Source organism: Struthio camelus, chromosome 6 (assembly GCF_040807025.1).
Source record: "Struthio camelus isolate bStrCam1 chromosome 6, bStrCam1.hap1, whole genome shotgun sequence".
NCBI lineage: Eukaryota > Metazoa > Chordata > Aves > Struthioniformes > Struthionidae > Struthio > Struthio camelus.
This window is the reverse complement of record NC_090947.1, coordinates 23,495,022-23,520,680: the sequence shown is the minus strand read 5'-3', so window position 1 is coordinate 23,520,680 and position 25,659 is coordinate 23,495,022. Positions and strand designations below refer to the sequence as shown.

Below are 25,659 nucleotides of genomic sequence, written 5' to 3'. Positions count from 1 at the left end.
TGTGATTCCTTCCTGAGTTATTTGCTGCTTTTTTGATGTGTGTACAGAGTGAGTGATTTAGCCAGTACCGTCCAAAGTCCTTGGTTAGAAAAAAACGTTATATCGGTATTACTGACTTTCTAACTACAGAGGAAAAGAGCTTTAGTGAGCAGCATGGTGACAGTTTGGTTGCATGAAGGGTTGCCAGGACCAATTTTGCAGTGTTTTTGCCAAATGCACTCAGTATAAAAAGTTCATTGGACAAAGACAATGATTTTTGCTGTGCTAATGCCTGGAGAGACTCACTAACAGGGGACTCTTGAGTGCAGGCTTGTCTGAGGAAGAAAAACATTCTGTATTGCAAAAACCAAAGTTACTGGCTTAACTAGCCTTCTGTCACTGAGGAAGCAGAGAAGACAATAACGAGCAAAGTGCTCACAGACTGTGCAGTACTATGAGGTTACTCAAAAATACATTGGTCTTCAGGAAAGAGTTTTGAAGTCCAGAAAATTCTGGTATAGGTTTTGCTTTTATTCTGCTTAAAAAATTGGCCAGTGATTTTTTTTTTTTTTCCTGGCCCTAATTTTAAACTACTGTCTGAACAGCATTTCCTGTGGTATATTGTGCCGCCATAGGATGTGTCTTTCGTTAGTTCATACAAATTTCCCTTTTCTTCATTCCTAGAGGTGAATTCTAATGAATTTATCTCTCTACAGGAGAGGAGAAAGTGCGATGAGAACGTATGGATCAGGAAGAGAAAAGGAGAAGGGGGAAAAAAGCATCATACAAACCCTGTGTATAACCAGCAGGTGAGCACTAAGCTTTTTACCAATCTATTCTAGAGCTGAACCTTAGTAATGTAGAAATAGAGAATGGAAAGGCACCTTTGGATTGATTGCTTCAGGGAAATTGGGAATACTCAGCACCTGCAGGAACAATCAGCACTTTTTTCAGTGGAAAGGAGCTTTCCTGGACCTTTTTTTTTTTTTTCCTTCCTGATTCCTTTTCATGAAATTCCACTGAGCTGTGCTGCATCTGGGCAGAATAAGCGAGCTGCGTTGTGCCTGGCAATCACCCAGGACAGAAGTTTAGAGTGGGCATTTTTCGTAAAGGCTCCTTCATTACAGTCTAGAATATGGAGCTGTGTTCCTCTTAGTGCTAAGAGAAGGAGTGAAACGTAATATGAACTTATTTGCCATGATGGATGGTCACCATGCAGTTTGATAAAGCCATGTAGCTCCTAAACTAGGGAAGGGAGATGAAAGAAGGGAGCTGCAGCAGGAGGATCTAAAGCACAGAAGGGTGCACAGTGATGGTGGTGGGTCACCCAAGGAGCTACGAAGAAGCAGAACTGTGCAGCTGAGGAAGGCACCTGTTCCAGTGTTTGGGGAAGGTGGAGGAATACTCTGCAGGTAGAAACGCAGAGACAGTAACCATCTAATGCACCAAGTTTGTCTCCTGATGGCTCACTTCTAGCTTATCCTGCCTTCCATGCTACTCCTTATTTCACTTCTTTGCATAGCTGTGTGCTTTCCCCTTGTTTAGGGGCTGGGCAAGGAGCGTGGGGGAAGGGCGGTTTGACCGGAGCAATGAGATGTGACCGGTGTGTATGGTACCTCAGCAAAAGGAGAACCCATAATGGCCTGTTGATGCATTGAAAAGCAGAGCCCTGGAACTGACTTGCCGCAGCAGAGAAGTGGCACATAACTTGAGAAATTACTGCTGTTTAATTCTGCAAAGTTTCTGTGAGGAATTTTATCTTCTCTGGGGAAGAGTAGTTTTGTGAATGATGCATTATGTAAGGCCATACATGCTTTCCCTTTGCCAAAGCTGGAAAGCAGGGCAGCTGCAGCTAGAAGGGCATTGCTCTGAGATAAACTTCTGACAGTGTAAGGCTGCACTTTCCCATCCGAATGCTTCACAGCAGGCAAGAGGCTGAATGTGATTCTGCTGAACACAGCTGACGCTGCCTGTGGTGATGCCCCATGAGAAAGGGGGAAGAAATCTGAGACTTTTCATTCCTTGCTGCTGCTGTATAGGGAGCAAGGCACGTAAGGGGCCTTTTGCTGGCTGGTCCTCCCTTCCTCCTCCTTTTCTCCAGCTCTCATTCAGTTGTTCCTTCCTCAAGCATTGGCAGTCCCGAGTTTGTGGGGAGGGGAGCACTGGTGATGCAAACAGCTCCTTGTCTCCTGTTTCCGCTGAGAGAACTGCACATTTGAAAACACTGGACTTTAGAATTAGCTGTAGAATTTTTCTTATGGAATAGGTGAACGTTAAGGAAACTGAACCCATCTCCTGACATAGCACGGTAGGAATTACTAAATGGAGTAGCTTTTAGCAGTAGGGTGCACATGCGATACAAATATCCTGGAATAAGGGAAGAGTTAAAGCTAGCCCATGTCCTTTTGCATCTTTCATTGCTCCTCTTGCCTACGTAGCAACTACTTTCTAGGTCGGAATAGCATGAGAAAAGTGTACAGCTGTGGAAAACAGATCTTTGTTTGCCTGCTTATCCTGATGGTGCTATGGATGCTGGCAATTAAAGTGACTGGAATCTATTCACAGTCAATTTTCTTTTCCTTTTTGCTGTGCTGATGGTATTGTATTGACTGCAGAGGGAGGTGTGATTGGCACACCAGTAAGTGTTCTCAGTTAGCCTAGGATAATGGCATAATTACTCGAATCACCCAGTTCAGGCAGCCGTTTGCCTAACTTTCTGCATATACACTGTATTTTGTTGGCTTAGCTTGGATCCTTCTCATTTTACACACACAGTTTCCATTATTCACAAGAAAATTCCCTCCACTTTAGTCTCCTGGTCACGTACTGTATACCAGTACTTCTGTAGAAAGTGTTGGGAATTGAATTCACCTACAATTCACAGAGCAACACTTGTGCTAACCCCCAGAGAAATACTTTAAAGGGATGTAATTTTCAGGGGATCTGTGCTCATGGCTGAAGTCATAAACAGCGTATTAAGCTGGGCATTTTGTTGAGAAAATTTCTGGTTATATTTAATCTGCATTGAATCCTTATCCCCACCTTGTGCGTAACGATTGAATATTTGATATTCAATGGCGAGGTCAAATCAGTAAAGCAAGTAGCACCTATATTAATAAATATAGTTTTCATGTCTTACGTTTAGCAGGGCTTTACTTGTAGAAGATAGGAACTCATTGTCCAGTTGTCCTTGTGTCTAAATGTGAGAGCCAGTCATCTGACTGCTGACTGCCTGGGATTCAAACCTGGCATTCGCTTTGTCTCCTGCCTGATCCCATTTCCCGCTCCTGCTGTTTTTTCCAGAATACTTCCTAGATCTGAATTTTGCTTGTTATACCTAGGACAGAATATTCAGTATTTACTTAATTTTTTGATTGTTGCGTTACAATTTGAGCTTCCCCTCTGAGCTTCTGAATGTGCTTTCCTCCTATTGCTAATATTGCATCTGCTTTATTTGTTGGTTTGATCATGTAATTCCACCTTAGATTCTGACACTATATATTATTCTCACTATATAAAGTGTCTCTTACTACTGTCTATCTATAATGCTACACATATTTCCACTCCTTCCTATTTTACTTTCTTTTGCTCAGTTTCATGCTTTTTCTCTCCAGTAGTTCCAATCTTGTTCACCCACAATTACTCTTTTCCTTTTTGTGTGAAGTGTTGTACAGACTCCCTAAACTCACCCAGAAGACATTATTCACCAATTCCTCTCAAATACAAACTTTGGCTGTCATACTCATCAAACGTGTGTTAGAAATGCACTTTGTCTTAAGCTGGCCTCTATTTTTGTCCTTACACTTTGAGTAGAATAGTTTTTCTGTAACACCTTACCAAGCATTAAAATAAGCCAGTTCAGGAGAGAGTTTAGGGCAAAGTATAAGAAAGAGAGGTGAGTTCCAAATGAGGGGAAGTACATACATGCAGTAAGCAAGCTGAGGTGAGGCTCTCAGTCCCCTTTTCACTGAGGAACTGCACTGTTTCCCTCGTGCAACTAATCAAACAAGACGTTCAGATATGTCCCTTTCCTTAGTGCTCCCCATCTCTTGGCTCCACATACTGCCCCTATTTTCTGGTTGTTTGAATTTCAGACTAAATGTCCAACCTCCACGTTAATGCTCACATTTGGATACTTAACATGAGTCCTGTCTCTCCCACCCCTACAATTAGGAACCTCGCATTTAGGTGGAGCAGTGTGAAGTGTCCAAATAGATAAGGTCATTTGCTAAATGCTGTCCTAATCATTAGCGTGTGCTGCATGGCACTACGTTCAGTAATAACAATGCTGCAGAACAGAATACAGAGGAATTAGAAAATTCTCTCTTGAGAGGAAAAAGTGATGTCAATTTTCCTTTCATCCTGGGAAGGTTTTTTATGTTGGTTGATACTTTCCAATTGCTGTCAGCAGTATCAAAAGACACAAAGTTATGTTAAAGAAGTTCTAGCCTTTGCCCAGAAATCTGTCGATTTCATTCCTGCTGTTCTGTGCTGTATTCCAAGTTAATTGGATGACCCAATTTCAAACCTGAAATGCTGTACAAACTTAGAAACTGTATCAGTGCAATTATGAGTCACTCGAAGGGCGCATCTACAGTCTTTGGTACAAAAAAGCTAGAGGCCAAAACACAACGTTGGAAGCGCATTAGTTGTTAATGACTGGAAGGAGGAGAGGTGACCAGCAGAATGGGAGCTTGTACAAAGGCCATATGATAAAAGCCAGGCATTTCCATTTTATTCAGATTCTACTTGTAAGAGGCTGGTATGAAGATGGTTTAAGAGACTGCTCTTCTTCCCCAGCATTGCAATAAAGCATCGTCCTGCTTCTTTCCATGTGTCATTGTCTGTCTGAAATAGATCGATTGAGCCAGAGTTCAGGGAATCTCTCTAAATTCCCTTTACAAACTAAATCAGACTCTGTACGTTTTGGGTTTCTGAATTTCATTCATCATGTGCCTGAGACCTCCTCATGTTCTTATTAATAATTGAGTCTTTACCTCTTCTAGATTTATTGCTCCAAGAGACGGTACCTTTTGCTGAGTCCAACATATGGCCAACAGGAGCTATGTCAGGTAAGGAATGCAACCTTTATTTTTTTTACCTTATTCTCTTTGCCTGCTCATCAGCTTTGGAGTGAAACTGTAATGCATACAGCCAGGTTCATGTATTTCAACAACTGTTAGCTTGGGTGGCTTGTTACTTTGAAACAGTTGGAGACATGCCAAAGATCTCAGGTGATCTGAAAGCTGTCAAGCTTTTGTTTTTTCATGTTTGTTGTTGCAGCAGCTGAGAACACAGCAAGTCCTGAAGCAAACTGGGTTAGGTAAGATTGAATTTTTAAACTTCACCTCCTATGGCACCGTAGAGAAGGCTGGAAGAAAATGCGTATGTTGTGTTGCTCTGTCTCTCTTCCTGCAGAATAGAAAAGTCCTTATTTTATTCTGCTTACCTGTCATAATTATCTCCCAGATAGGCAGCTGGTAGCTTTGAAGTGTTGCTTTGCTTACAGCTGTATTTCTTAACCTTTTTCTTTTTTTTTCTTTCTCAAGGAATGACATTAAAACTATCAGCCTAGGTGAGATAACTGGCTCCTGAGTTCATTATAAGCCCAAATACATAGTGAAAGAACCAGTGAGTTACTAATTGAGAACATGTATTTAAATATAACATTGCTACCGATCTTGCTATTGCTTTTAAGTGTACCCCTCATGCACTTGTAGCAGCACAAATGTATTTTGATGCAGGCTGGACTGTAAGCATTAATTCTATTCACTAGCATTCCCTAAGGATAGACCTACCCTTGCAGTTGTGTGCTTGTCCAGCCACTTCTCTTTCTATTTCCTGTTCAGAAACTATTTGTTAGAGAGAGAATTCCATACTTGATATGTATGATGCGTGTCATGAGGAAATACAGATCTCTGTGGCTGGTAAAATTCTTAGTTATATTTGTTAGGGAACTCTTCTCTTCAGCCTCATCTCTGAAAGAAAATACAGCATTTGATTTCTACAGGCCATACCTGTTAGCTTCCTTCAAAGGAATTACTGTCATAAATGGTACCTTAAAAGCTGCTGGTTTTGAGTTACGAGTTTATAATGTTGGTGGTTTTGCTGATGGGCAGTGCCTACAGTATTAGAAGAGAAATAAGGTTTTACAACCTTGATTCTATAAGGAAGAATGGATTTTAAAGAGTACAGCCTGCACTGCTTTCATTCTAACTGCTGTCTGAAGAATTGACTCGTGTACTTTTTCCTGCTTGGGTTCTTTCCCCCGACAAAATAAAATGGTAGCTCATTCTCCTGTCAGGATTTGTGGCTACATGAGTGTCAACCTATAGTGAAATAAAACCCAGGGATACGTGATGAAAAAAACTTTAAAAGAAAAATCACTTAACTGAGAATATTAATACTGTAGGCAACACAGGTTCCAGCTAAGGATTTGCATATGTAGGTGTTAGCTCCTTTCTTTTAAAAAGGAAGTGTTCTTGCATAGGGTCCATATGTGTATGTATGGTAAGAAGACTAGCTTTTTTTTGAGATACTGTAATAGTGGAGCTAATAACACAGTTGGCACTGTTGCGCTGTGGTCATCTTCACTCTTGCAAGACAAAACGTGGTTAGTTTTAACACATTTTTGCAGGGGTAGGCAGTCATCCATGTGTATGAAAGATTTAACTCCTGTTGGCCAGCAGATGCCTGTGTCCTTGACAAAGCTGTCTTTGCAAGATAGATATATCTATGGAATGCACAATGCCCTGTACTATATGCTGTGGTTTCCGCTCTGAAATGCTTTGACATGCAAATATATCAGTGTTTTGGGGCCTATGTGGAGGATCTTAAAGCGTCGCAATGATATCTGTACTGATCAGGCTGCCTGTATGTATCAAATTGCCCTAGTACTGAGTAAATCCTTTACTTTATCCTTGACGTACTTCCAGGTCTATCCTGGAGGCTCTGTTGAGCTTGCTGGTATGCAATTGAACCTTCTCTCTTCTGCCTTCCTGGCCTGTCCTCTTTCTTGTGTTTAGACCCAGTGTGCAGGCCTCAAATAACAATCCAGTAGCTGCAGTCCTACATATCCCTGTTCCAGATACCGTGTTTTCTGCTTCTGCCTATCAAGAGAGAGAAGTTGTTTGCAGAAAGATTCCTTAACAGGATTCAATGTCACTAATAAACAGAACACAGTAAATGCTTTAGTGAAGGCTTTATGGTGTCCTGCAGTAGGAGCGGTATGCTGCGAAGGGCAAGGGTGCCTGTTGCACTGTGGGCTGCTTGAGTCCAGCCACGAGGCTGAAACTAAATATCAATCTACACTTGAGATTCATATGGAAATGACATGTAAGATATGCAAAAACAGATGGAACTCTTAATTAAGTGTAACAAGGGAGAGGCATCTCCCTAGTGTGTAGCCTGGCTGTTTTTCATGGATAATAGAGGAAAATAAGCTGCTTTTTAGGGAAAATCTTACTGCTGTTGAAATCTGGAGCAGTAGAAAGTGTTATTTAAAGATGTCCGAAAGAATGCTGGCTCTGCTCTTTTCAATTTCCTAGGTAAGCCTAGAACTAGAAATGCAGTGCTGATTCCAAGCGCGATCTTGTCTTATGTTTGACTACTACTTGGAAAAAGAAAAATCTCATCCTAGCATCTCTTAAACATTCCCATGGGCAAGCAGTATTTTACTAAACTCTGCCAGGTGGAGAATTTCCTGATTCGGTGTTTTCTACTAGTTCTATCCTCAGCTTTAGGTACTGAGTAAATGTCAAGGGAAGAGAGTAGTTTATGGTAGTTCAATTGTGAGAATAATTTGTTCAGCTACTGTTTGGTGACCAAAACTCTTGCCAAATCTCATCTCTTCACTTCTCCTTTGCTCTGTTACTGAACACAGCATGAGCATGAAGGGTGGAAGGAGCCTGTAGTAAATGTGGGCCTGAAAGACAGACAGGACTAGAGGTTCCAGAAGCGCTAGCTTGTTCAGCATCTCTCCTGTCTTTTTTTTCTTGGATAACTATATCTGAATGTATCTAATTAGCAGTAAGTTTTAACACAAAGTAAGAATTACTATAAGCAGAGAGAATATGATAACGATGATGAACATATTTTCACTTCTCAATAACTAAAGCGTATAAAGCTTTCTCAGATGTGTTAAAGGAAGAAAACGAGCAAAGTTTTTGCTTACAGTAGTCCCTTCTCTGATTGCCTTTCAGCAAGTCTAGCAGGCAGAGATCAATCTCTAGCTGTGTTCATAGGTCTCTGTTAAGGACTGCCTCTCCACCTGCCCTAATCCGTTACTGATCCTTTTGCTTTCCAAGACAGTTTTGTTTTGTTACCTGCAGGTATGATAGTTCCTAGGTCCTGTTTTCTTCATAAGACTTTTCTGGGTCTGAACACTTCATAACTGTCCAGCCCAGTGCAACAGCATAATGTTTGTTTGTTTGTTTTTTGCAAGGGTTTTTTTGCTACTTAGATTTTCTCCCTTTCAGTGGAAACGTGAAGCCCTGATGCTTGACACCCTGTTCTCCTGCCTACTCGCACACCAAGTTTACTATGGAGTCCCCTCCCCTTACTCTTCAGAGTATCCTGACTATAACCCATGTCAGTGTGGGTTCAGTTTCAAAGGCAGAAACTTGCTTTATGCTGGCATAGTTACTCAGTGCAGGAAACAAACTGTTCTGGTAAGAAATAGCTTACTCTGGTGCGATGATTCCCAGGGAAAGGGTAGCACCTTAGTGGTAAGAGGGCCCAAGGGTCAGTCCACTGAACACCGAGACACTAGCTGGTAGAAGATAATTTGCTTTCAGATGCTCAGCAGCTTACACCGGTTTCTGCAGGATCTGCTGTCTCATCAATGCATTTGTTTTAAACCCATTTTTTTAACAGTTTCACTTTGACTAAAAAAGGAGAAATTACAGGAAAGTTCCCTGTGGCAATCATTGTGTACTTTGTAATACCTGAACTTAGAGAAGGTTAGCCCCAAAACTTGGAGGTGTAGGCTGAACAGAAGCTGTTCCCCTTCAGGTTTCTGATCTCTAGATATGTCAGCCAGGTATTGCCTATGTGACTGCTCTCCAGTTATTTCACCTCTGCCATGGGACAATCCTGTCATGTTTGTAGCACGTCCAAAACAACCTGTCACTGAGCTGTTTGTTACCAGGTTACATTTTTCCCTAAAGAAGGGGTATCAAACCTGTTCTAAAAAGGAAAAGAGAAAAAAATTTAAAAGCCCTGATTTCCAATATTGCAAGTATGTAAATATTTCTGTAACAAGCAGTTTTCCTGCAGGTGTGGGAAAGAGCTCAGAGTGTGCGCGCTAACCAGGAGGAGCAGTAACAAGTAAAGAGTTGAATAGCAGTTTTCTTATCTCCTTGTATATTTTTCACACTATATTTTAAACTTCCTGGAGGGGGCTGAGTGATAGATATGGTTAATTCCATCTCATTTGTAAGAAGACAGCAGGTTTGGTGCGCATCTTGTTGTCTACACTTGTTCTCTTGTTGTTTCTGTCAATAGTTACATGGATGATCTTTATACTTTATGTGCAGCCTGTGAAGTGGATATAAAGACCTGTCAGACTCCTTTTCTAATACGTTTTCTTGGGAGGAAACAAACGTAACATAAATGTCACCTGGAGCATGAGAAACAGTGGCAGATGGAGCATTGAATTAATGGCTCTGTTGAGAGGCAAGATGGGAAAAATCATGGAGTGAGATAAGTGTGCTAGATTTGGTAACTAATTCAAAACATTTTCTGTGATTATAAACAAGTTCAGGAAAGAGCAATATATACATGCAAGTATGGAATATTATCAGAAGCACCTATCTTTATAATGCAAAATTAGTTTGGCAAGATGCAGCCAGTGAGCCTTTCCTCTCCTTGCTTTTGTACTCTTGGAAATGAGGGAAATAAATTTTTTTAACTATTGAACGAACTTAATCAGTAAGATCTTGATAGAGAAAAGCGCACTCTGCAGTCATACTAACTTCAGAGCACCTTAAACATGTTAAAATCCTTTCAGATAGGGATGAGTTTAGTCACAGGCTGAAAATGAAATGAATCTTTAACAGCGTGAGTGTACAATAGAAAGTAACTTGACTTAGCTGAAACTCAGCCTCCGCCTTTAACAAATGGTGGGCTAAAAGCATGTATAAGTTCCTGCAGCTCAGCTGATTAGAGGAAATCTGCAGAGCTGACTTCCTTCAACTGTGAATATATTCAAAGTGTTATTTTGAAACAGAACTTAAGTGGCTCATTCATTTTCTTATGAGGAATGTCTTTGTGGTGACCTCTTCTTTGGATTTTTTTTTTTTTTTTACTCTTTCGTCATACTTAAAAAGTTTGGGCTCAATTTGTTCTCCTTTTGGAAAAGTATTTAAGAAATTATTTGCAATTACATTTATAGGGAAACCCCCCAATGATTTTAACTAAAAGATAGTTTTTCAGCTAAGTAGCTACCAGAATCTATTGCGTTCGTTCATGTAGACACAGTCTTCTAAGAAATGTAGCTCTTCCTTTTTTTGCAACAAATATTTTGAATATGCTGAAAGGCAGGGAATTTGCTTATAAAATTTATGTTGTAGGATGCTGTATGTTTTGTGGCAAGATTACTGTGACAGTGAAAAATGATTATATAATTAAACTTACTACTGTACTAAAGGTTGCACATATTGTCATCAAGCGTAGAGGAAGGACCAGTGCTAGTCAAAGAAAGAGACTTCGAGGTTAGCTACTGATTACTAAACAAGAAAGATCCCCTGCTGGTATTCTTTACCTCGGTCCAGGGAACTGAGGCAGTTTATGCTGGCAGAAGGTTTGGAGGGTTTGCAGACATCAGCTAATAATAAAACAGAGGAGACTCTCGATAGCTCATATAGGTGTGGTAAGTTTCAAACTTCTTTTCGCTAGTGGTAGTTAAGCCTCCAAGATAGTTTGGCCTCTTTACAGTTTCAGCAGTGAAGGACTATCATGGCTGACTGTAATGATGCATGTGTCATAATACACAGAATCTGTCTGGTTTAATGGCTTGACAGAAGGCATTTATGTGGCATAAGATTGCGCAATTGAGAGCTTCACTGGGTTCTGCAGCACTGCTGAGAGACAAGGTGCTTGGTTTCACACTCCTCATAGCAGCTAACTAGCTGCTGTGAAATGAACACCTTCTTTTGAGCAATCTGGAAAAGGCATTTGGAACAGAGAATTAATCTGCCTTCCTGGCTGGAAGGCGAGTGCTTTTTGTGGCAGCCTAGAAGACTGGTGACATAACATGCACAAGGATTGCCTAAGACACTGCAAATCAGAAAACTTGTTAAATCAGATGATCTCCTTTTGATTGTAAATAGTTGTAGTAAAGAACCCCCCTCCCCGTCCTTCTTCATGAATTAGGGTGAGCCCTCCCACGCGTAAAAGTCTGTATCCAGAGGCACATCTGCAAATTGATTACTCCAGCAACAGTCAAAGTGGAAAAACAGCATTGTAGCCTTCAAGGCTACAGTGTGGACAGGGGGGCTGCAATGCTACTGCTTTATCAGACCACTCTTCTGGGAACGGCTATCTTTAAGGCTTCATCTGATTTGCCTCCACATGCTGCAGTCATTGCTCCTGATTCCTGGCAAGATGTTTGGAAGCAGGAAGTCATAGGGTGTCTCTAGCTGCCAAATACTGGTGAGTGCTAATTTTCAGAGTTCCCTGGAGAATGTTGGTCAGAGTTTCTCTTTTGATTGGCAGTATCAGCTTGCTCTGTCATCTGATAGTCCTGTACTTGCTGCTGATAACATACGCGTACACAAAGTCAGGTATTGCAGCAGAGTTTCTGTTAACTCTGTTTGCATTCCACCTTGACTTGACTGAAAGAAAATAAAGAGAATATTAACCACTTGGGATGGACGAGAAGCAAATAGCTCCTCAGGGAGCAGTGACGGATGGAAGCTCTGATAACACGTGCAGGAAGCAGGAAACTGGTAGTATGATCTAAGGTACAGTGAGATTGGGAACCTTCTGGGAGTGAGAGCCAGCAATCAGCTCTGCACGGTAAAGCAGCAAGAGGGCTGCAAATGAGGTGTTTGAAACTGGCAGTAGAGTGAGACCTGCTGAAGCAGCTGGAAAGAGACCCAGCAATCAGTACTGTGTAAGAGAGCAGTGAGGGCTCAGTACATGATTTTTTTATGTGATGGGGCTCTTTTGCCTTAATTACGGTAGTCTCTCAGAGGTGCAGAGAGAAAGAATTTACTGCACATGGATGTGTTTCTAGATCTCTAAAGAGCTGTGCTATAGTTCCCTTTCTTCTGCTGAAACAGGTTCATTTCCATGTTTTTTTTTCCCCCAATAGCAAGCTCTTACAGTAACATACCGTGCCCGAGGCTTTCACCTTTCTCTTTCTTTTTGTCATCTAGTTGGTGCCTGTCTCCATGCTCATGGCCTTTCATAAAAGAGACCGTGCTATTTTTGTTTTGTTGTTTTTCCCCTAGATACCTACCTGTTCTTCATACTGTTGAAGGAAGTTGGGAAGCAAGTTGAATGAACTCAGAAGCAATATTTTTGCATGCCTGTGTTTTCATCACATTCCAGAGTGATTTTTCAACCTTACATTTTCCGCAGGTATTGAAAATCATCAGAGGAAAGATTTTCTGAAGAAAGAACTAAACATACAAATGTGTAATTTTTAGGCTATTTTCCTCATTTCCTGTGTTTAGGTTCATGTTTTTCAAATTGCTAGGACTGGTGGTATTACTGTATGTTGTCCTGGTGGGCAACAAGTTGACAATGGGCCAGCAATATGCTCTTGTGGCCCAGAAGGCCTATGGCATCCTGAGCTGCATCAGGAAGAGCACTGCCAGGAGGCTGAGGGAGGTGATCCTTCCCCTCTGCTCAGCCCTGGTGAGACCACACGTGGAGTGCTGTGTCCAGTGCTGGGCTCGCCAGTACAAGAGAGACATGGAGCTACTGGAGAGAGTCCAGTGAAGGGCCATGAAGATGATGAAGGGACTAGAGCACCTCTCATGAAGAGAGACTGAGAGAGCTGGGACTGTTCAGCCTGAAGAAGACTGAGAGGGAATCTGATCAGTGCACTGAAATATCTGAAGGAAGGGCATAAAGAGGACAGGGCCAGGCTCTTCCCAGAGGCGCCCAGTGATAGGACAAGAGGCAATGGGAGCAAACTGAAACACAGGAAGCTCTGTCTGTACATAAAGAAAAACTTCTTTACCGTGACTGGAACAGGTTGCCCAGAGAGGTTGTAGAGTCTCCATCTTTGGAGATACTCAGAAATCATTTGGACAGGGTCCTGTGCAACGTGGTCTAGGTGACCCTGCTTGAGCAGGGGAGTTGTATTAGATGATCTTTAAAGTTCTCTTCCATCCTCAACTGTTCTGTGATTCTGTGGCAGCTGCATTATCAAAGTTGGCCCTGAGTCCAGGGAACCAAACCTGTGGAAGAGGGGAAATGCGCTCAGGGCCCTGACGTTGCTAGCTTGCAAAATGATGTAATCCCTTACACTTGCGTCTTTTCTCATGTATTGGGTGTTACGCTGTGCTGTTTCTTACAGTTGATGCGCAGTTTTACATGCTGATCGTGCTTGAGTCTGAGCTTACATGCCTGTCTGCTGCAGGTCTCTCTTGTAATATTTTGGATTCCTGGACACCTTTATTGTGTCAGAGTGCAGCCCACTCAAGATAAGATTTGTTCTGGATTGGATATCTTCAGTTGCTGACAAAATCTAATTGTCCTGTCAAGGATTAATCCTGGATTTTGCAGTAGTTTCCTTTTGAATGATCATGATCTTTTATCAGGGACTTCCTTAACTCCCTAACTTGCATGATTGGCTGCTCATCTTTTGAAAATCACAATTTTTCACTATTTTTTTGTACACCCAGAGAAAAATCTGTAATCGGTTTCATTTTTACATGGAGTACAACATTCCTCCTATTTTTAGAACACTGCACTGTCCTTGCTTTCTACATCTGAATTAGCAGAAAACTGTAAACGATCAGCTGCCTCACAATCTGCTGTCATCTGATTTTCTTTCTTTTTCCTTGGCATGCAGTAGTAGAAGATAGAGAGTGAACTGTGGTTTACAGCTCCTTCTGTTTACACTCCTGTTATTTTTCCTCCTCCTTTTGTTCCTGGAGCCCAGGAGGCCAGTGAATCATTTCTGAAATTCCTTTAGGTTTGAGATCATTGAAAGAGAGAGTCATTGTTCAGAGAACAAGTTCAACAGAACGTTCCTTTCTGTAGCCTGTCCCTGTCGGAAAGCTTTTTTTTTTTCCCTAAAGCTAGGATAGACGAATTTGCGATTTTAGAAGAGCGAGTCTGTGTGCAGGCTTTTTTTCTGGCTGACCTTTCTCAGCGGTGAGAATTTTCCATGTTTTGGGAGAAGAACAGTGTTCATATTTTGTTAACATTATTTCTTAGTGTTCTTAGTTTTCCCTCTGCTTTCAGACTTATGAGAGCAGTATTTTCCCTGTGTTCTGGACTGAGCTTGACAAGGCGTCTGTAGTCTTACCTTGGAATTGCTTTGTTATAGCACTCTCAAAGATAGGATTGTATACTGAACTAGTAACTGTAACACCAGCAACATTTGTTATTATCATATGCAGCCTCCATTAAAAGGCTCAGTTAAATGAGGCACACACCTTGATCCCGTTTATGTGTCTGTATAAAGTATGGTTGTTAATTTACAAGAATATTTATAGAAAAATATAAATGTTAATCTATAGAGAGGCTTTGTCTCTGAGGTTTGACCATTTTCCAGGTAACGCCATGCTTCACAGTGAACTAACACCCTGTGAAGGGTTTAACCAAATGTGAATAATCACTAAAGTGTGTTAGTGGCAGGTGAGACTACTCATGTCAAGCCTAAGGCCGTCAGCCTCTCCAACAGGTGGTAAGCAGTAGTTTCATGGAAGGAACAGATTCTTCTTACTCTCTTTTTGGATCAAAAAGTAGTAGGTTTTGTTTTAGGGGAGAGGACAAAGAGGAAATATGCCAGTGATGTGGCTGGATTATGCCACATCCAGTAGGATTCCTTCTGTGGGGAGATATAGGCTGAAAAAGAGCTGTGAGTTTATTGGATGAGAAGAACCTTTAAAGCAGATGTAGTCTTGTTTCTTTTAACTTCTGTTTCTCTTGTGACTTTATAAACCTTGATAAACTGCATCATCTATTGTGGATGTAGTAAATAAATCCTTTGATTAGCAGTTTACTTTGACCTGGCTTGATTGAGGGATGACATCAGTATGGCTGGCGAGGTTTGAGGAATTTGTGCCCATAGGCTCTTGCAATCCGTAGGTGGTACTCAGCTAGTCTCATGCAGCCAACACCCCAAAATGTTTCTTAGAGCTTATAAAGGATAGTGAAGTTGCATAGACCAATGTAAGAGGTGATAATTCAGTATCTACGAGGAAGAGGAACTTCCACTCCTGAAGAGGAAATCTCTCTGGAAAGGTCCCGTGCAGCCCAAGGATTGCAAAGGAGTGCAAGGGTAGAGATTGCTATCCCTAATTTTACAAACTGGGAAATGAGGGGTAGTGAAAAGTGTGAGACATTTCTAGGATACTCTCAAAAATCTTCCGTCCTGATACCTGAACCTATTTCTAAACCCTACTCTCAAGATCAGGTTTCTTAAAGCTCTTGTTAGTTGCTTCCCATATGGTAACTTGCTTCAGTAACGTAAAGGTTGACCAGAGTGTTAGGTCAGCGCACCTCAGATAATATCCCATTTTTAGAATTAGTTCAGTTTTCATTAGTGAATTAACTGGTGGTATAAATATTTATGACTATCTCAGATGTCTGATTACAACAGGGAATAAATAATTCATTATTAGAAAATTACCTTTATGCAATTGATACGACAAGGACATAAATCAGATATGACAATTTCCAAAGAGCAACACAATACATTGTTTTTGCTGCAGCACCCTAAAGTGAGTATCTTCGCGGTGCAGCCCTTACTGTTCTAAGCTAGGTAACAAACCTTCCATTTTGTAAATAGTTGTGATAGGAGAAAGTTTGTTTACAGAAACATGCACATAGCACAAGTATTTTGGTAGTTGTGGCAATTTGGGGAAGCTGTATGCAATACATGATTTCTCTTTGATATTGGGAAGTCTCTCTAAGTCTGTTGGACTACCAACATTTTGCAACGGGGTATGTTTGCCTTGTCCGTTTCTTTCTGTAGTTTGTTTTGCACCTGCTGTAAGACTAACAAAAAAAAAGAAAAATTAAATTTTGATGATAGTATCTTTCAATGAGCAGCATTAAATAAAGATTTTACTACTCCGTGTGACAAACCAGTTATTAAACTTTAAACTTAAAATGCGAGGCTAGATGTCAGTGGGAGGCTTTGGGCGCCCATAATGAGGTTGAAGAACCACCCCATAACAAGGAAGACTGGAAGATTAAGGGGTGGGGATTCTTATCAGCCTCCCTTCCCACAAAAAGGGTACTTGCTACAGAGGTCAGAAGGAGGGACTAACAGAAGAAGAGCAACTGTGTTTCTCAGTAAATAGCACAAGCGTCAGGGCTGTTGCAGCAGATGTTACACTGTAATGTTCATAGAGATGCAGCTTGGGATGCCTCCGTAGGAGGCACCTTTCAGTACAGCTCTGGTCAGGCAGGTACTAGTTTGTCTGATTTGTACATGGAGAACCTGAAGCATGTAGGAATTAAGATTTCTGTGGTACGGGAAATGTTACAGTCAGTAACATCTCTGGGTTAAAAGTTTGATGCAAAGATAGTGCTGTAGATCCTGCTGCATGTTGTGTATTCAGTCTAATTTATTTAACTTTACAGTGAAAGCCATGACTGATTTCCTAGTTCACTGCCGCTCGTGGTGGCATAGGAGTATATTATCCATTCTCTATCTTCTTCAATTTGTTGAATGATATCTCACAATGTTTCAGTATTTCGCATTCTGAAAGCCTGCAGCATTGAACGCAGAGCTGTTGAACAAACTGAACAGTATGTAAAAGAAAATTTGATTGGCTGATAACGAACTACTAAAGGTTGGTTACTCTAGGTCACAGTTGTAGCCAGTTTATAGGCTGCTGTCCCTACCTGTCGTGTTTGCACTTTGTAAATTAAGTTCACGCATTCTCCTAACTTTCTTCAGGAGCACCTGCAGCAGCCCAACGGTTAAGCTGAGAAAAGAGGACAGTTTATTTTGTGCTAAGTTCTAGTGTGGAGCTTCATGGCAATTTTTTTTATTATTGTTACTAAGTTGTTCTCTCTTCGGGATGACAGCTCTTGGAGGTGTTAATCTTCCTCAGATCTCCTGAATCAGTAGGAATTGAAATGGATTAGTATTTCTCGGTGTGAAATACCTGGCAAGAGCAAAGTGGGAGAGTTTTTGCTTGTGTCCATATTGGCTTTGTATGTTGTTTCTCCTGAGTTGCTTGTACTTTTTCCGTCAGTGGGATAGCTGAGTACTTTGGTAATGTGTTTTTGTATTAGGGGAGATTAGGCCCATATGTGTATTGTGCAGATGTGCAGGTGTCTTCCCTTGCACTGTAAAGATAACGTGGATCTTTCTTATAGATAACCGTATATCAGAACTCATAACAAAGTGCATCCAGATCTACATTCCTCTTTGAAGTCACAAAGCCAGACTTCTTGTTGGACAAGTGAGTATGTGAGAGAATCACAGCACTGCAGCCATATAGTTTGCTATGCAAGTCAGGATATACAAATGCATAAGTCATGAAGATAAGAAAAAATCCATCAGTTAATATATTATACTGTGGAAAGCTATTTTCACTTTTTCTGAAGCTAGCTTCCCATCAGAATTTGCTAACACATTAATCTTTCTGCTTGCCTAAAATATTAACGTATAGTAATGTCTTATTTGGGTTCAGACCAGCAAAAAACAAAGGTTTTTTTGTTCCTCTCTGTAAATTAAAGCACTGTTAAATAATTTATACAGGTATAGCAGCTCTATGGAGTGGAGCCTATACGTATCACTATCTTTCTCTCTTTTTTATTTATTTTTACCCCAAGATCCTTAACTGTTTTCTAGTTCAGTAATTAATGGTGGACATCAGCATTGTCCTGCCACTTTTTGTCAGTCTCTTTTGTTTGGAAGACCTGGAGCAGGTTGCTTGTGGACTTGCCTTGGTCTTTGTTACTGAATTCAACTTAGTTATAGGCCCAGACGGGATAACCCGAATAATACATTTATAATTTATTAAATTTAATTCTTTAAATGTTCTTTTGATAACTGCTTCATAAAGATAACTGCTGAAGGAAGTTTAAAATTAATAGATTCTATCTCACATGCCTATTATTATTTTTGAGGCTTGTTAGAAAAGAGAAATTATGCAAATTGGTGTCACGCTAGGCTACTGCACACATGCTGGTAATGCATAACAACTAGCTTACTGATGAAAATACTTCATCTTAGGCAAGAGTCGTTGTCAGGACTAAGAGCTGTTCCTTGTATCATGGTTAAAACAGTTATTATTTTTCTTATAGATAAAAGATAGTGTCTGTTTTTATTAAAAATCCTCATTAGACTAAAACTGCTGTCAAAGTAATACTGGAGTACTCTTGTGATGAATTATGATTGATTACATTATACGATTAAGGTATATTGTGAAACAATAGGAAAATCCCTTCAGAAAATTAAACATTGTTGCTCACTCTCTGTGAATGACTAAGTGGCTTTAATTCTTCAGCTCCCGCATGTAAAAGACTTGATAAATAGATCAGGCTCAAGATCAATTAGTGTCACAGTGATCTTTAGTATTAACGAAGTGAAGCAGCTAGGCTTGAACCAGTTTATCTGTACCCGCCATGAACAGGCATCTTAAGCTAACACACACTGCATTGTCTAGTACGGGACATGGGAACCAGTATGCGGAACGCACTGTTCTGTGCGGCACTGGCAGATGCAACTGCTCCCTTTGAAGAAATTATCTTAATTCTGAAGAATTCCGATATCCTTAGCGAGAGAAAAATCCAGTATAAAATAAGGTGGTTTCAGAAAATAGGTCACTAATGTAAGTTTACAATTACTTTCTTTCCAGCTTTCTCTTAAAATTGTCTTAGATTTATTTTTCCTCAGCTGTATACAAAGCATCTCAAGCTTTTGTGATTAGACTGCAGTGAAGAGGCTGGTTTTGGTTTAAGGGTCATTTTTCTGTTCAGCCTCTGTTTTTCCACTAACACATGCATTTTGTTCACCCTATTAAATTGCTGCCAAAGGAGATGGAGAAAACCTTCTCAGGTATTGATTTTCACACATGGGGACTGTAGCTTGTAGTCACTTGATTTGCCACCTGCCGTTTAAAACTGAACGTGCTCACGGGATTATAAGCTTCGTTTTAGCACTAAATTCCTAGCCTCAGGTGAAGCTGATGTTTATTAGCTGTTAGTCATTTGTAACTGTTTTAATGTGTTTTGCTGATTGCAGATCTAGTTAGATGAGTAATAATATTTTTGCAATAGAAATGCCACTGATCAGAGCTTTCTGTTTGAGTTGTTGATTTTAACTGGTTTTCAGGTAATCTGGTCTTGGATAATCTTTTCTCCCTAATATTTTGTAGGTCTATCTGCTGCTCATATGTTTTTAATGCGGTATTAATTATATCACGGTAACTGACTAGGTACACCCTTTTATTCAACATTTGGTGATCAGAGTCGTAGAAACGGAACTGATTGATTTAACAGTGAAACAAAATGTATTGTAGTCCCTCATGAATGGTCAGAGGCTTTATTTTCAGTGGTACTGATCAACAGAAGTTCCTGTTGATTTCCATGTTTGTAGCAAGGTACTCCTTACCTCACAAGATAAGATAGCTCTGCAAACATACCTGGTTTACTATGCTCAGGAAGTGATCTTTTTGCAATAATTTGAGTCTTAGCAAAGCAATCACTCTTTCACCACTGAACACAATTTTGTGTTGGTCCCAGCTTACCTTATACGTTTTCCTAAATACACAGACCTTCCCAGAAACCTTGGCAGTGTCATTCTCCATTAGTAATATATTTTGCTAATTTTATAAAAACAAAAGAAAAAATCAGTTTTTTGCACATTTGTGAGAAGTGCAGATTTGCTTCTATTAGACATCTCTAAGAATTATGTGCTCTTTATATGCCTTGCCTTAACCGCTTGTTTTCAAATTTCTACTGCCAGCACCGATCTTGTGATATTTATGCTGAACCTTTGCGAAACAGTCTTTGAAGTTTTATGAGAAAATCCTTTCTCACAGAAGATTGTAGGAAATTTGTCAATTTGTCAAAATCTGCATCTGGCTAGAGAAGTGAAACACAAGCAGTGTGCCCTCTGAGGTGGACATGGACTGAATTTTGTCCTTTAGACATTCTGCTTGGTTGATCCCTCCGCATACTAACAGTTCCAGCTTAGCTACAGCAGATGTTGTCTTTTGGCAGGTATCAAAGGAAAGAATGATAATTGTTAATAACGGTGGAAAATTAAAAGGACGTAGATTTATAGAATTTCTTAGTTTCACTCTTCTCTTGTTTTGTAACTTTCTTAGCTTTCTAAATTATCTTTTCACTCCAGCTACATCTCAGCTTTTGTGCATATTCAATTGGAGAAGTTCAATTATGATAGACTGGAATATAGCATGTTAAATTTATGTAATCCTATGAAAATAAGTGGAACTGAATGATTTTAACAGAAAGAAATTTGTTTCATAGTGTAGTACCATTGACATCGATGAAGATTAGATTGAAGAATCAAAGCCTTGAGCAATTTTCCAAAGTGCTAATGATCATTTTTCTTAGAAAAATTGAGTTGGCTTGAGTTCATCCTGATCTTTCCAACCTTCCTACTCCACAAAATCCCAGTGATTACTTACTGTATTCTTGATTATGCAGTAGATTGGGAAGAAGCAAAGTTTAATTAAACATAAATTGCAAAGCTTCGTTCCGTGCATGTGAAGCAGCTCTCTTTAGGGCTATTGCTACATTATTTGCCAGTCCCATTCAAATAGAGACGGCTCGGAGTGAAGCAGACTGGTATGACTGTTACAGACAGCTGATCACATAAGGCTGTGGGTAAGAGAGGAAAAACCTTTGAGTGAATTTCTGGGAAGCAGCAGAAACCTGATTTTCTAGGGCGCTTACAGTATCAAAGGACCCAAGATGCCAGTAGTGTAACATGGAGTCCCTGAAGGATGAAAGTTTTATCAAGCACATTGTGGTGGTTGGGAGTAGCAAGGTAAGATGATAGGTAGTTCTGGAGCAAAACAAGTTCTTCGTGTCACTCTTAACAGTCAACAGTGCCTCCTGATCAGACACGACGCTCCAGAAAAGACTGAAAATATGCTTCCAGTAGGGAAAGCATGACATTTAGGGAGAAGCTGGTCAGGGGCATGAACAATACAGTAATGAGCGCAGTCACCGTAGGACAAAGATTAATGCTTTATTCATAGGTATGGTACAATAAGAATTGCTTCTTAAAATTGATAATGCAACAAATTAATGATGCAGTGAACGTAAGGAAAACATGCTACTGGGTTGTCTGGACAAGGCACGCACATCTTTCCTACCATGCACTTTACGGGATATTCATGGACAGTTTTCTGGTTTAGACTCATGCATTTGATCCAATAATTTGGATTAATACTATAATTTTATAAGTGCTTGTGTTTCAGAACTGATTTAGGAATGGAGGTGTAAAACAACCAACATCTGACTAAAAGTATTGAAAAATTTAAGAGCCACCATAATTGTGTTGCAAATTTCTTCTTTATTTTTGGATAAAGTCTGCAGGGAAAAGAATTGTTCAGAATATCAAAAAGAAATAATTTAAGGAACATCCTTGAACCAAAGTGAGTTTATCCAAAATGTCTTGTCTGTAGGAAAAGAGACTGAAATAAAGAGTCTTTAAATATAGCCATGCTATAAGGAGGGAAGAAGAAAGGTCTTTTCACTTGGAAAACCTAAGCAAACAGTAACAACCAATGCTTTATGAAATTATGTTTCACAAGTAGTAAAACCAGATACTCAAATACTAATGTGTAGACCTGAAAAGCATTTTTGGTAGTGCAGCGTTTCCAGACTCATAAATGCAGAGGGGAATATTTTTCTGTATTATTTGGGAATGACCTGCATTTCAGCAAGTGGGATTTTAAAATTTTTATTTCGTCTTTATTTGTCATGGAACAAGACACAATGGGTAGCTGTTACTATGCTATTGCAGATGCTCCTGAAATGTCAGCTTTCTTCTATTGATGTAGTGGGCTGCCACACATCTTCACAAGATGGATAGTAAATGCCCATTTACACATTCATGTTTGCATCATGAATTCAGGCTTTTTTTTAATGGCACAAAATATCCATCATGGAGGATTTGGGGGTATATTGTGTTACAAGGACCCTGAAATGAAAACAGCTAGCACAGCTAGGAATTAACCAAATTGCTTTCTCTCTTTATTTCTGGACCAGCATAACTGAATGAAGTAGGTGACATTTGGATTTCTTTGCCATGATGTCACTTGCTGTTTTGTGGACAGCTTTTTATTGTTAACCCCAGGATTGGGGTTAATGTTTCATGCTGCGTTGAGCTGGAAGCATAGAAACAAGCTCAACAAAGACGAGAGAAGAAAGCAAACGTTCATGACGTCTTCCTCTGAACTGCGGTCCAGAAACAATCTATTGCCACTGTTTATCACTCTCTAACCTGGCCCTGTGGCTGATTTTACAAGTCTAAATGGTTGGATTATCCAGTGCATACATAAAAATGATGCAGAGGGAGGGGAAGTGTCAAAGATATTCCTGAACTTAGAGGACTGTGTGTAGAGAGAGAAACTATGTGAAGGCAATTCGTAAGAAGTTTTAAAAGTTTATGGAGGAGTATGGGAAGGGAGAACATTTTTCCTAATTTCTTTTCCCCTCCTCCTCCCCCATATTGGACAACCCCAAAGTCTGTTTAATGGATTCTGTATTCAGGAGATACTTCTCCTGTGAACTGAATTTAGTCAGAATGTTTTCAGGGATCTGCCGTTCATCCATAGATAATAGGAACTGTGTTGCAGATTGTTCTGTTTTTTCCTTTTTGTTGGCCTAGTGAAACAATGCAATCAGTTAAAAGTATGGGGTTTTTTTTATTCACAAATTGTATAGCATCAATAACAGCTTTTGAGCATGCTTTTATCCCTCTCCTTCATCTCCTTCCCTGACTGACCTTCATCCCCCAGAGAACTGTACACATCACATTCTGCAGCCTCTTTTTCTGAGACCAAATGAGAGTGGTTTATAGGTTGATGTGCTGATATGTTCTTTTGTATGCTTTGCTTCAAGATACTGACATCCTCTTTGTTTAAACCTAGCCAGTGAGAAACAGCAGGAGGAGTCAGATTAACAGAGGAAGCTGTTCTGACTATTGATTTTCTCGTGCCTTTCAGTGGTTCATTAATTCCTCTAACAATTGCTTCTGAGGTAGCTGGCTGGTTGAGACCATCAGAAACCAGGAGAATAAAGGTGATCATGGCCGATAATGTCAACTTTGCCTTCTGAAGTCCTCTCTCTATGGGTCATTCATTTAGTATGGAAGCAATATTGAGCTCCTTACATATGTTGAATATGACATTCTAGTTCTTCTACAGTTTTATGTAGATACCAGAAGAGTATGAGCCAGCTGTTTCACAAGAGAGACAAGAGGTGGTAAGACAGACAGAGCACTGCAGAAATTAGCACTATGCAAAAATTGTTAATATGGAAACAATATGTTCAGTTTTGTTTCACTGCTGTAGACTGAAATTGCTATTATGCCCCTACCAGCTATAATTAGAATTCAGAAATGTCTAGTATTGTATACCATGGCTGTTACAAAGCAGCAGGCTGGAATGAGGCTCTTATTAATTTCAAAACATCTATAGATACCTCATTTTACAGTGAACTAGAAAAAGGATGTCTGTTAGAAGACAATAGGCAAGTCATTATTGTATAAAGGTTCAGTAGGGCAGTGCTGAAAATAGAACAGTAATTCTAAGGCTGTTTCTGGCACAGTTTTTCTTTCTAAGGGGTCCCTCTTTTCCCTGTCATTTCTTAGATAGCTGTGAAATAATGAACATGACAGAAAAAAATGTAGACTTTATTCCAAGAGTAGTGACACCATATAAAATTTGCATGCGGTTATTCTATGTAGTCTTTTTTTTTTTTTTTAATTTTTCAATGTACTATGAACTTTGTGAATATGAGTTCTACAGCAGAGAAGGATCACAGTAGATATTTCAGAATACCACATAATATTCCAGATAGCTGTTATGGCGGCTGTTTATAGCTATCGAATACAATTTGCAAGATTGTTACAAAGGGAATAATGACTTGTGGAGTATCCATAACCCATTTTTGGTTTACGTTATCTTTTTTTATCAGACAAACTTTGTAGTCTTTTTGTCTTATGGATGCTGTTAAGGGGTGATAATATGCAATTATTTATTCTCACAGAAATCTTATGGAGAAATATTTTCTTTAAATGCAGGTGAAAGTTATTTGCACGTATGCCTGAGTGTCATCTGAAATTTTAGTCTGTCATGCCTGGTCTGACTTAATTTATTCTGACTGTTAAAGGGTCTCAAAATAGGAAAATCAAGATGGTGTTACCAAGAAACCCATGAAATTTGTTTTCTTGATGGAGAATGTCTTTTTTGATGTCTGTGGGTAAAACAGAACTGTGTCAATGACTGAAGCCTGTTAATAATTTTTGGTCTTATTGTCTTTATTTTGGTTGGTTGACTTTTACAGGGTTTACTTTAAAGTTAGAATATTATCTCTCCTTTAAAAATAGTAAATTTACGCCCTTTAGCCTGAGAGCAGCTTGACCAGACCCCATCGAGTTGTCCTTACTTCTACTTTGCGTTTTGTCTCTTCTATAGTATGCAGAATAAAGTTCAATACAGTGCTAAGGGCTTGTGGATAGCATCTAGTCATTCCTCAAATAGCCTAAGTGCATGCAATCACAAATAGCTTTGTGTAAGATGTTCCTCATCCAGTGGAGTTAATTGCCAAAGTGTAATTTTTCAGCATCTGGTGTGGGCTCTTTTACTTGCTGGTTTGGAACAGACTTAACCACTGAGAAGTTTTCACCAGCTGGTGGCAGAACTCATGACGTTCTTGTAATCAGTAGGTCTCTAATAGGTTGAGGCTTCCTCTGGGGAGGGCAGTTGGAGTTCTGCAAAGTTTTTCACAGCTAGAAGCCACACTTTGTGTATCGTTCCAAAGCCCAGAGGAGACGAGGCATGACGTGGAGGGAGTGAAAGGAGAAAGTTCTTCCTAAAGAAATATTTCAACTTCAGCATTTTAGCGTTAGGGTATTCTGGGAACGAGGTTGTTGTAAAAATATTTGCATTCATATGTAACTTTTCACAGTATAAATAAATAGTAAATGGCAGTCCTTAGTTTAGGGCACTTTATTTTCTAAACCTCAGTACATCAGGGAATAGAAAAAGATAAGCACAAATTTTACACTTTACAATATTGATAATTTCTGATATTGCTCCTTTGCTTTTTTGTACCGTAAAACGTTCACATCTATCATAGGAACGCCATAATGGGTACTATATTGTGTGCAGCGGGCACCTATACTGATGGTGGATGAAGAACATTTAGATACGCATTGTTTTAGTCCAAGAAGAGATTATTTCAGTTTAAGCATAAGAGATTGGCAAATTCTGATTCCATGTAATGCGTAGACATGCCACCTCTAAATGCTAACTTGTTATCACAATG

The 25,659-nt window shown here is 39.8% G+C and overlaps 1 protein-coding gene across 1 annotated transcript in view; it reads left to right on the top strand.

Annotated features, from left to right (window-relative positions):
* Positions 1–127: 127 nt before the first annotated feature.
* MYO3B (myosin IIIB) overlaps positions 128–25,659 on the top strand; it is a 219,290-nt gene continuing 193,758 nt past the window's right edge. The window contains exons 1-4 of the mRNA XM_068948639.1: positions 128–494; positions 696–788; positions 4,986–5,051; positions 5,263–5,302. Of these exons, the coding sequence (XP_068804740.1) occupies positions 5,045–5,051; positions 5,263–5,302 (47 nt within the window). The 5' untranslated portion in view covers positions 128–494; positions 696–788; positions 4,986–5,044. The remainder of the gene's footprint in view (positions 495–695; positions 789–4,985; positions 5,052–5,262; positions 5,303–25,659) is intronic.